At 38.3% G+C, this 12,998-nt stretch overlaps 1 protein-coding gene across 3 annotated transcripts in view; it reads right to left on the bottom strand.

Moving 5' to 3' along the window:
* Window positions 1–12,998, bottom strand: part of Mdfic (MyoD family inhibitor domain containing) — an 84,120-nt gene that overhangs the window by 23,698 nt on the left and 47,424 nt on the right. For all 3 annotated transcript variants that reach the window (XM_075953603.1, XM_075953601.1, XM_075953602.1), the window contains one exon: window positions 7,072–7,350. In XM_075953603.1, the coding sequence (XP_075809718.1) occupies window positions 7,072–7,350 (279 nt within the window). The remainder of the gene's footprint in view (window positions 1–7,071; window positions 7,351–12,998) is intronic.

Here is a 12,998-nt window from a genome sequence, read left to right as displayed (position 1 = left end):
GGGTTTGAGAGCAGATCTTCCTCTACACTTGCCTACTGTGCCTATAGCAAACATATTGGTCTCAAAGCAAAAATTAAAACACACACACACAAACACCCTACAGTTCCTAACACTGTATTAAAGATTATACTAAAAAGCACAGCGTGCAAATAGGGCCATAGGTTTCCTCAGCTTTTTCCATTTCGCTTGGCTCTGAATGCTCTCTGCTCCCAAGCACCCCACCCCTAAAGCTTCCTGGCTGATCTATCTGTATCTTCATTGTTTGATTTCCTCCCCACCCATGTCCTGAGTGGATGCTGCGCTCATTTAAATGTTAGATCAGTTGCCTTAGACAAACTGAGTACAAAACCAAAAGCCAGAAATTCCGATGATGGCGTTTACACACAGCTGGCAGCTTTTACCATCATTCCAGAGAGCCTGCAAAGATGTGGATTCTTATAACAAAGGGTGGGTGGAGGGACTCTGAGAATTGAGGCTTTTTTTCAATATCTTTATGTTGGCGTGTGTGTGTGTGTGTGTGTGGTATACTTTAGAGTTTCAGAACTTTGTAAAATCATTTCTATTTTTCCTATTTTGGCCTTTACAGAAATACTTCTTGTAAAGTTCTCAATAATTTTTATAATTTCTTAAACATTTAAATATTTCAAGTAAATTTAAAAAAAAAACGATGGCTTGCCTTGTACTACCCATGCATACGCATGTGCGCGCGTGCACACACACAGAGTATTTGTTATTCTACTTAGTGTACTGAATGAGCAGTGAAACAGGTTAAACTTCTAGTCTCCAAAGCCCTGGTCAATACTGCCCCAGAACTCACAATCTAAACCATGTACCCTGAGTGTTATTCTGACATGCACTGGAAAACACCGTGCCTCAGAAAACAGAACACAACCAAGCAAAACATCATCCAGGCAAATTGAGGAATGCCAGGACATATCTTTTCCAAGCCACAGAAAATCTGTCTCTGGACGCTCTGACTGTAGCACTGTGTAGACATCATAAAACCCCATTATTATCTATCCCCACTGAGACACTGGTCTGCTACACCTACAATGGTAGGCGATGCCTTTTGTATGGGAGAAAAATAGTGGTGGTTTTAAAAGTGTTATAAAACTCAGAGTGAGGAACTTAATCTCAATTTTGACACTTTATTCCAGGTTTTAAATCTTGGAATGTGTAAGTTGTGCAAAATTATATGGACTAAACTAAAATAATAATAATAGTAATAATAATAATAATAATAATAATAACTGATGAGGTTGGCAGGAATTTTCTGGAAACTTGCTGTTGGCAAGAGGATGCTCAACCCTCTAGTATATTGTGAAAAGCTGTCACAATATAAATGCCCAGAGAAATGCACGAAAAAAAAAAAAAAAGGATTAGGGGGAGTCTAAGAAGGAGCAAAAATAAGATCATAGAGTCAGCATCTCCAAGAAGAGTGTAAAAATGGGCAGAAGCCAAAACCATAGAGACTGGGCTTCAATCCACCCACATGTCCAGATACCTCCACTGGAGCCTGTTAGCTTCTGAAAGGTGACAAGTCTCAAACCACTCATTATTTGACTTACAGCGGCAGGTCATCACTAGAGCACAGGAGGCTGTAAGAGAATCACAGTGAAGACCACTGCACATACTGCAGGTACGAAGGTGTCCAGACCTACGCAAGAGCAACCAAGGGAGTTCCAAATGATAGAATAAAACACAGCCCGAAAGAACAGAGTCTACGCAATGATGTCCTTCAGCAAATCACAGAGAGTGGGGATACATCTTCAAATCAGACATCTTGGCAGCCTGGGCAGTGACCCTTTCCTGTTCACTTCACCACTGATGATCTTTGCTACATCAGCTTATTCGCAAGGTTAAATTATTTATGCAACATGAACATAGAAAACATTGATAAAATTTTCTGTACCCTTGGATGTTTCTATTTGATGGCTGGCTTTAATTCTTAGCTTCATACAGTATAAAATCAACTGAGAAGAGAGTCTTAATGAGGAAATGTTCAGATCAGATTGTCGGGGTATTTGTTGGAGACACTCTTTTTAGCTTAGTAGATGTGGGAAAACCAACCCAAATGGGCAATGACGTTCCCTGAGTCTGAGTTCTCATACAGTTGCAGATCATATAGTTGTAGAGAAGTGGCCGTTCAAGTAAGCATGCGTGCATGCATGTGCACATTCATTTCTCTTTGTCACTGACTGTTGATGTCATGTGACTATTTTTTAAGGTTCCACTTGCCTTGACTTTCTTACTATGACGAACTCTAATAGAAACTGTGAGCTAAAATAAATTCCTCCCCGTAAGTTGCTTTTTTTGTCAGGGTATTTTATCACATCAACAGAAAGAGAAACTAGGACAGTCTACCTTCAACTCTCTAAATCGACTCTACCTTTTCTTTCCAGGGCCCACCCAGCACCTTAGCCAGGAAGCATATCTTCCTGCTGCCCACCCCCATGCGTCTTAGAAATGATTATTGCCAAGCAGGCAAAGTTCACTAGGAACTGAGAGCAATCCTATGACGTAGGGATGTATAACATCCCCGTTTTCTAGGTAAGATACCACAACATGAACAGGCTGAAAACTCACCCCCAGACGCATCGTGGTAAGGGGTGAACTGATAATCTGTATTCTAAACCTCAAGGCCATGCAACCTCTATATGATTAACAGGGAGATCCCCCAGTTACTGCTTTACACTGTCTTTCCAAGCAGAGATACTCAATGAGATGCTGAAATTCAAGGTGCACCTCTTACAAACACTGACTCTAAAGGATCAAGTGTGGAGTACATTAAACATGAGTGAAAAGAAAAGAAAAAAAAACCTCTTTAACAATATTGTTGTTGAAACCATTTTTTTTACAAAAAATATAGCTATAAAGAGTACACCTAAAACATATTAGCATTTACCATCCCTATGATAAGAAGAGTGTCTTCAAGACTAATGAAAACCCTTGGCAATTTGAATATTAGATGATACTAAATTACACTATAATTATTTCAAAGGTCAAGAATCTTACACATTTTGTCTTAAAACTCTCCACCTGGGTGATGCAATCAGAAAATTTAAGTATGTATGAAAATATTTAATTATACAAAACAGGAAGAAATCTACTAATTTAATAACCTTTAAGTAAAATGTGCTATCTTCCCACATAAGTATTTTCCCCTGGCTGCAAAACGAACATTTTAGAAGAAAATGAGAACTATGTTAGTTTCAAGGAAGAGCGAGACACTGTGGTTTGAAATAAACCAACACATCATGTATGAATACTTGGGAAACTGTAAGACTACAGGGTACCATTGAAAATACGACAGAGAAATACCCCAAATTTTTAGGAATCCAGTCGCTTAGGGGGAAAAAGCCAACATAGAACACAAGTGTAAAAGCTGCTCCTGAAATCTCCAGAGGAAGGGATTTAAGCAAGGAAATGCACACTGAGATAAAAGTCCATGCCTCCACCACAGCTGGATTGCCATCCACACAGAAGGGATGTTGTAAATTACCCTTAGCTCAGATTAATGAATTATTTCATTAGTTAGCGTGATTCTTATTTTTTTCCACTTAGTTTTTTGAGATAGGGTTTCTCTGTGTAGCTTTGGAGCCTGTCCTGGAACTAGCTCTTGTAGACCAGGCTGACCTCAAACTCACAGAGATCTGCTTGCATCTGCCTCCCATGGGCTGGGATTAAAGATGTGTGCCACCACTGCCCGGAGTTAGCTTGATTCTTTGAGGTAGTATCTTACTCTGAGAAGAAAAAAATGGCCTTGAATTATGTCAGGAGTCCAGAGAGGTCAGAAGAGGGCACTGAATTCTCTGGAACGGGAGCTCTAGACAGTTGTAAGCCAATATGCGGATGCTGTAAACTGAACCCAGGTCCTCTGGAACAGCACTTAACTTCTAAACCTCATCTCTGGCCCCCTGATTAGATCATTTTCAAAGCAGATTTGTCTTCAAGATTTTAATTTCCTTTTTACAGCCCAGCTTCCTCACACTCAAGACAGTCCTCTCCTCTCCACATTTCATGTGGAGAAAGCTGTGGCATTCCGAGAGGCCAGGGCCACAGTGAGATGATTTTCTGCTGCTGGAATGGCCCCTGGCTGCAGAGATCTATGTTACATGCTGGAACAGGGAGGGGCTCTTGCAGTGGCTTTTTGTTTTATGCGAATAAACATGGATGGAATTTGTTTTTGTAAAGCAATTGTAATGGGACATTTTAATGGATAGACTTAGAAAACTGCTTCTGTTTCTTTCTTTGTGGATTTTGCTTTTTTGATTCTGGCAGACAGGGTTTTACTACCATGTAACCCTGGCTTGTCTAAAATTGACTCTGTGGATCCAGATAACGTCAGACTTGTGATGCTTGCCTTCATTATTTTGTTTCTGTTTCATATTTTCTTAAGCCTTCATCATGTATTCTACATGCAACAAACTAACAAAAAAGTACAATATAATATTACATGAAAACTTCAAAAACAGCTACCCTCTTGGACATTGTACTCCCTTTTTGGTTGTGGTTTTTATGCTGAATATTGAATACAAATAACACTGACAACTTGAGAGACATATTTCTGGCTCAAATGACAAAAGTAATACACAGTTAATTCACAGTGTTTCATTATGACGATGAAGGGCCTCTGCTGACCAATAATGGGAAACAGTTTTAGAGTTGGGAGGCATTGTGTGTCCTAAGGTGAGGACTGGACTTAACATGGCTAAGCGTGTAGAGCGCCGAGACAGGGCTGACTGCCAACAGAAGAGACTCCAGCAGCCTCTTTTAAGCTGTATTGTCTCATCTGCACAATGAGTGCTCCCTCTGTACCAGAAACTGCCTACCTGCTTTGTTCATGGGGGCTGCTACTCTGTTCAGCCACACTAGTGTCCTATGAATTGCATGCAATTATCAAAACATAAATGAGGAAACCGGTATTGAGGATCTCAGAGAAGCCACCGCAGTCAATGGGGTCAAGGTAAAATTCAACATCCAAAACAGATGCTCTGTGTTCTTGGCTTGACACCTGTATGCTATTTGCCTGTTTAAAGTTCTTAGAGGTCAAATGAGGAGGTGCTCTCTGTAATCCTGAGGCAAATGTTAAAGACACAACCTTAAACAAGAGCCAAATTCATGGAGATAGTTAACTTTGAGAATATATGAAGTAGAACAGTGAAATTTTGGTCTAGATTCAAAATAAAAATCACAAAGTATGTAAAAAAAAATTCTAGAAGCTAAAAGTGAAGACTAGGCCATAACTCGGCAATCTGTTTGGATGCTTTTCTTTGTGTTTCATACTCTTCCTCCCTCCAGAACTTGATCTTAAATGCTATTTGTGATGATTGTAGCCTATAAGGGACTCTTGCATCCAAATATTTGTGGTCAATCCTAAAAGGAGATTGGAGGGCAGAGAAGAAGATGAGGACAAAACAAAGAAATAGAGGAGAAAAAGACAGAGAGGAGGAATGTGTTTCATTCACAGCCTGCTTCCTTTTCTCCTCCATGTCACTACCAAAGCTGCATTCTTGCATTCCAAATAAATCCAAACACAATTAAAAGCAAGAACTACTGAAAAGCCATATAAGCTATTTCAAGTTAGACTTATATGCCAGTGGTATCACTTTTTAATATTAAAATAAGTAAAATGGAAAACAAGAGCCGAAGAACATAACAAGTAAATTCATATGTATAAAACAAGTAGATTTCAACTGCATTCAATTATTTCAGCCAATCACCTCGAAGGGAAGATCCTCTAAAGAAAATTGCATTGCCTTCCCAACTCCTCGGAGAGCCAGTTTAGTTAACAGCCTCCCTACACTTCAGAGATGACCACGCAGCTTACATGTCAAACTCATTTTCAAATGTCAATCATGTCCCTTTCAATCTAATTAGTTTGGAAAGTAGTGTCACTGACCTGGAACTATGCAGACCATTTATTATCATATCATTTGATCAACCTAACACTTTGCCTCAGTTGAGTTGAAGACACCTGTAGCCAAAATGTAATATCCTTTTTCCTACTCATTACTGGGAACTCTCAATACAATTCCCTATTTACAGCTCAATTTATCACTGTGAGTACGCATGCTAGCTTTATGGAGACCTTCCACAGAATCCTCTTTAAGATTTCAGGTCAATTAAAACAGAAAGGTAAAGAAAAGGATATACAAACATATCTTATTAGTACCAAATATAGACAGTAGATTCTGGATTTCAGATAGATGATTGCAGATGGGAAAAGGAGGAAGAGCAGAAAGCCATGCACATGGGAGTAATTTGAAAGTTTGACTACACAGATTGGGTGTTTGCTTCCTCTAATATGACACAACGGACCATATGGGGAGACTATGCAGGTTGTCATCAAGTGAGTTTGTAATACAGAAAAACCACCCTGGTCCATAGTTTACCTGACTTTAACTCAGCTAAGGCCCAGTGAGATAGCACTATAAAAAAAAATCATAACCAGTAGCCCAGAGGTCGGAGAGCATTGGCAAGTGTATGAGAGAAGAGCAAAAAATCTGGGCGGGGCTAGAGTGGGCGTGTGCTATGTGCTGGCAGCAAGGGAGTTGGAAGACAGCACACAGACACTCCTCGCCTGGTCCGTTTTCCAGCAGGACCGGGGAAATTACGCGATCTTTTTCCTATTTCAGCTCTGCATATTAAGAATGAATTTGCAAGACAAAAATGCAAGCAGGTAATCTTATCTCCACTGCACAGCATCACACACTGTACCACGGAGGGAAAGAATACCGGCACTCTGATATGCCCCAAAATGGTATATTCGTATTTTTAACTGTGGCATTTTAAAAAAAAAGTGCACCTGCTATATTTAAAGTAATGACTAGTCACTCTAGGATGGTAATCTAAAAGCAGAAGGCTGGCTGCCGGGTCTTCCTTTTTTATCCTGGACTTTTATTGGAAAAAGTTAAGTGGATTTTACCAAAATTTATGTTTGTCTGATGGAAGGGCAAAAATGTTACTCATGTTTTCCAGATCAATTTACTGCTTCTGAATAATTTTACATGAGATTTAAAAAAAAGAAAGAAAGAAAGAAAAATGCACATCTAATGTATCCCCACTTACCTTCCGGGGAGGAGGCAGACTTTTGGGAAAAGAGAGCGTTGACTTTGCTCTTCTTACTGCTATCATTGTTTACAGACAAGCTGGACTGGATTTTCCTATGCATTTTCTGAGAAACAGGAGCTGAATTTTTGTGATTATCTGTGGGTGCATGTTTGGCTCCGTGATGAATTCCATTTCCATTGCTCAGACTCGTGGGGCCCCCATTCTTTATCTTGCCTGTTTCCTCCTTGCTGGACTCCTGTGTTGTTGTCTGCAATCGAGGCAGGCGCTGAGGTTGGGCTGAGAAAAAAAAAAACACAAAGTTCATCTGGTTAAGCAAGAAGTTAAGTTAAGAAGCTATTATTTTATAATAATGAAAAGATATATTCAAAAATACAAATTCAAAAATAGACTGGAGGTCTAACCAATGATAATAAAACAGAAGAGATAGGAGGGTTATAGAAAAGAGGAAGAAAGAAAAGGTGAATCAGGAAGAAGAGAAATATTCTACAAAGAAGGAAGAAAAGAATGAAAGGAAGAGGATGGGAGGGAGGAAGAAGGGAGAAGAAGAAAAGAACAAGGAAGGAAGGTCTAGAAAGTAAAAGTATGTTCAACAAATATCACTATACAAAGATATAATTTTATAGGATTTTTTTTTTAAAGCTCTGTTTTAAAAAACAGGTAATTGAACACTGGCTCAGGGAAGGCTGCTCTTGCCTGTTGGTCTCCTAACCACACATACACCAGCATGGTCTCAATACTAAACTCGCAATTCCATTGAAATGAAAGGAACGACGAATTCAGACATTCAAATTTGGACAATAGTCAAACTTAGTTTTTTTTCCAGGCAATTCTAAATTCTGGGTGAAAATCTTTTCTGTGTTTATTCCCTTAGCTCCATTTTAAAGAAAAAAAAAAACTAATTCAATCCGATATGGTGCAGCTGCCAAACGCACATGTAAGCCCTTCAGAAGAACTCGTGTTTGAGACTGGACCAAGCAAAGGAGACCACCTCCATTCCTCTCCTTCAACACTACACCAGACGTCCCAACAAAAGAAATGAATTAGAAAAAGAACAAACATCAGAGCTCTAGAAAGGAGAACACAAGCTTGTGGCATCATGCACTCTTAGGAATGAATGAAAAGTTAAAAACCAAGAAAAATGTATTTAAGGTAAACTGTACAAAATAAATAGTATTCCAGTGTGCAATGCTAATAGTAGGCAATTCACAAGCGAACCAGAGAAGAATTAGCTTCTCATCACAGGGAGAAAAACGAAATTCCAAACCCACTCCTTAAAAACACGAGTAATGATCCACTGTGTGAGAGCAGTAAGAATGGATAGATGTAGTTCCAGGGATCAAGAAAATGACAAAACACTATTGAAGAGCATGGAGATGTCCGAGGAGAGGGCATAAGGATGTTCATTCTACTAGTATGGTAATTCTGTCCTATTTTAGTTAGTGTAGTTCCCACTAACATTTCTTTTGGGATTTATTTTTTATTAGTACTTAAGAAGCTGATCCCAAAATAAGGAAGAGAAATAAATATTACCAACGACATTTTAGGGCAGAAAAGTAAGGGTTGATGGAACTTTAATTAGATGTGAAATTGTGTTACCAAATTCCAGCAGCTCTTGCACTGTGGCATTTGGCCATACACAAACACACAACCAGTGGAACAGAAGACTTCCAGGTGTGTAGACGTATGCACACATATAACATGTCTATGACATACAAAAAAATCCAGATCATTCACATGTCTATGTATGAAAAGAAACTCTTTAGTTTACTAAAGTGGAAAGAGGGACTATTTTAATGGCTTGGTGCTCAAGAGGCTAATGAATTTAATTCCCTGGACACTGCATCATTGAACAACTGGGTGAGCAATGACAATTTGTGTTGATCGGCACTACGGAAAAGCTCCATGTGACCTCAGGACCACTATTACAGCCCAGCATCTTCAACAGGAGATCCGTTTCTTAGGAATGTGCAATCACTTGATTTAGAAAATCCTATGCGACTGCTTCCTGGAGCATCCAGAATGACATCCTAATGACTGCCATTGAGCCCTCAGCTGGGTAGACATATGCACTTCGAAAGATACCAAAGAAGAAAGCTCAGCCTAATTTACTGCTTTTCCCAGAGCACTTTCTAGAAATCTCTCCAAAGAAATGGAACGTTTGAGCTACTTCTTCTCTAAAACGAAAAATTCAAGCAATCTCAGAGCTTGGTGAAGTTGAAATGTCACTGACCAATGCTGGGCCAATCTTCACCAATCAGTCAAAAATATCTTCTCATACTCTAGTCTGAGATAACCTGAGAATTACTATGCAATAGTTAAACAGTCTCAATAAATAAAAAAAAAATTGCAAGTGGTAAAAGATGGTTGTGTCCTGCCTCCAAATTCAAACAATGATAAATTTGACCTTTTTTTTCTTTCTACTAACAGAACAGACTGCAAATTACGGGTTAGAGCTGAAGCGTTAGTTTAATGCATACTTAACAATTTATCTACGCTTCAATCTTCAAACCATATCTATTTCTGGGGGCAGATAAATGATGGCACTTTTATTTTTTTGTTTCACTGTCACCTAATTATTTTTCTGAGTTTTGGAATTATAGTTAAGTAACCAAATATTACCTTTTCACTTCAGGTTTTATTTTTTGCAAATAGTAAAACATTTTTTTTTTAGTTGAATGATTCTGCCGCATGCGTGCAGCCCATCAAATCAAAACTGAATACGCTTTATCTTAGTCATCTCAACGGATAGGAAAAGTATAGCTTCATTGATCTTTTTTTCAAGGGTGTGATTTTAATCTTATGGTCAAGTTGCAATTAAAACTAAACAGGAAACATGATTTTATTTTCCAGTGAAGAATGAAACTGCCAACCTGATTAAACCACAACTATTTAGCTTAAAATAGATTTCTTCTTATTGTGTAGAAACTCATGGAGAGCTCTCAACCAGCATGCTAATACGGGGGTGACACAAGGCTTCTTAAAACACAGGCGACGCCTGGGGACCCTCTCTCCCGCTTTAATGATGCACTGTTCTCATTCAGCTGTCTTGCTTTTTTTCAAATCTTTACATATGTGACAGCTCTCAAAAGTAGACCATAGACCATCTGGCATTTTCCGAGGTGTAACTGGTGCAAGTTCAGCTCTATTGGGAGTGCGCTGCTATCTTCTGCCTGTGTTATAAAGGGACAATAGAATGTAGAACTTAGGGCTTGTTTTGAATTATTCATTTTTTTTGCCTGTATATTCAAGAAATTTTTACAAACTCTGCATTTTGTACGACATAATCACATGCGTTAAAGGTACAAAGAAACTTTTTGACACCTCTTTTCTACAGAAGGCTGGCGTTTTGTTTGATATGTGAACATTCAGCATCTGTTATATCACTCCAAACAGGACGGGTGCCGCTACAAAAGACCCCATTTTAAATTTACTCTCCATGAGCAAAAAATGTATTCTCGATATTCAGGAGTGAATGCAATACTTGTCAAAATTTCAAACACCAAGGACTAGAGCATTCAGCATCTCCAGACTTGGATAGCGTCGGTCACCTGATCACCATATGTGTAGAGATTTTTTTTTTCTAAACCACAGCTCACACAATGCCGCATGATTGTAATTTTAATATCCATAATGAATAGTTACAAAAGTCTTAAGAAATACTGCTCTTTCTAGGTTCAAATGTTTTCAATCAGGGAGGATTAGGTCTAACAGTTTTCATTGGGAATAATAAACATGGGAATAAATGAGTCAATAGCATGAACTTCTTCTGATAATTAAAAAAATAGGTGATATTGTAACTCGTAATAAGCATACATGAAGCTGCAGTTGCTGGAGCAGCAACAGAAAGCCATGTTTTACTCCAGCATATAATCTATTAGTGGGAGCAGATAATCTATCTTCATTGCTGATGTCCACACAACTCATATTCAATAAAGCTGTGAGGATTCTCAGGCACTTAGTTAATTTAAATGATTGCTATATACATTTAAAAATCACACTAAATCCCATTGCTTTCCTCAGAGATAATTATAAGGTTCCAACTGGGCATGCAGTACTACATGGTCACTATAGGACACACACACACACAGAGAAAGAGAGAGTAACGATAGTGATATTGTATATGCGATACTATATATGAATATATAAACAGTTTAGCATATTAAATGTTATTAAAAGACACCATTCATCCTACCAATCTATATGCAATAGTGTTGTTAAATGGGAGATGAGATGTTTTATAACATGATTCATAATTACTAATGTACACTGCCTTTTATTGCTATGTAATGTGAATTTAGTTAAAAATCACTTAGAATCAACATGAAAGTCCTCTCTTTTTCATGAGACAGTGCCAAGACTTTCTCCATGTGCAAAGTCTGGTGCACAAGCCTTTAAATCCTGCCCAGCTGGAGGCTCCTGGTATACTCTATACTGCTTTTTGTTTTTCTCCCCCCAGGGCTTTTGGAAAAGCCTTATTTATCTGTGGAGTTTCTGGAGTCTTTTGGTCACATATCCTATTTTCTCTCTTCACTCTCTCTAAGATATACATTTAGCATATTAAATTATATTTTAGAACTCTTATGCTTTTTTGGAACATTCATGATTTTTGATCCCATTCAGACACTGTGGCTCCCTAGCTGTAAGTTCACATTCTTACACATTGTATTTTCTTAAAAAAAACTAATTCAATTATAATTATTGTGAAATAAATCATCAGATTTCAATAGGAAGTATTACTATTCAAAATAAAAAGGGCAAAATGTTAAAAATTGTTCGGGAAGGCAACTGGTTTATTGATATTGCCAAATTTCATAAAGAATATTTAGAATATAATTAAACATATTTAATGTCCAGAGAGGGAGAATGGTAGCTTCCTGAAAATCCATTTTTGGCTTGTCCCAGGTAGCTATTTACTCCTGTGTTCCAACCTTCTCTTGCAGGTAGATTCAGCCATTCATCCATGTTCTCAGAGATACACTTGTTTCTACACACTCTTTCCAGGCTTGGCCATGAGGGTGTGTCCGCTCTGTAAAGTGGCTGGCGGCCACCGAGCTTCGACCACAGTAAAGAGCGTACTTCAGAAATCTGAAGGAACCAAACACTAGGGATCCTCCTGGAAGCAGAGAAGACTGACTCCCAGTCTCATCATGTCCGTGTTGGTTCCGTCCCTTAACCTCACCTACATAGACTCCCTATACTTTAAAAGTTCTCTGTTTGCCTTCATCTTTAAATTCTGTGATAGTGTTAATAATTACTTTTTCCCCTAACAGCCATTGAAAAACATGTATCAAGTAAATATGAAAAAATGATCTTGTATTTTCTAGAAAAAAATGCAATAAAAATAAATTCCAAACAAGAATTTTAAGGAACAGAGCCGGGCGGTGGTGGAGCACGCCTTTAATCCCAGCACTCAGGAGGCAGAGGCAGGCAGATCTCTGGGAGTTCGAGAACAGCCTGGACTACAAGAGCTAGTTCCAGGACAGGAACCAAAAGCTACGGAGAAACCCTGTCTCGAAAAATCAAAAAAAAAAAAAAAAAAGAATTTTAAGGAACATAAAGCATATTTTCACTTAAGATGTATATGTGTATGTGTGTCTGTATTATATATATGGCCCTTAAACTATAAGTCATTAAAAAACAACCAAACTTTTGTATCTACTGTTTGATTTTATACTCAAATGAATGACATCTTACCATGACTCACAGTCTCTAGCTAACTTGTATGAGTAAAGAGTCTCCCATTTTTGACTTTAAAACGTTTAAATTGTCAGGTTTGGTTATAGAATGCCAACTATAGGATTTATGTTTGTGTTTAAGTTATTATTCTTCCTGGAAAACCTCATAGCATTATGGTATTTGCTGTGGTATCCCTTTTGCTCCCTGACCCAATCAATAGATACCTCTACCACTGAGTCAACTGATAA

This window comes from Microtus pennsylvanicus, chromosome 19, assembly GCF_037038515.1.
Source record: "Microtus pennsylvanicus isolate mMicPen1 chromosome 19, mMicPen1.hap1, whole genome shotgun sequence".
Classification (NCBI taxonomy): Eukaryota; Metazoa; Chordata; class Mammalia; order Rodentia; family Cricetidae; genus Microtus; species Microtus pennsylvanicus.
Note: the sequence above shows the minus strand (reverse complement) of the source record. Positions and strands in the feature narration are given on the sequence as shown.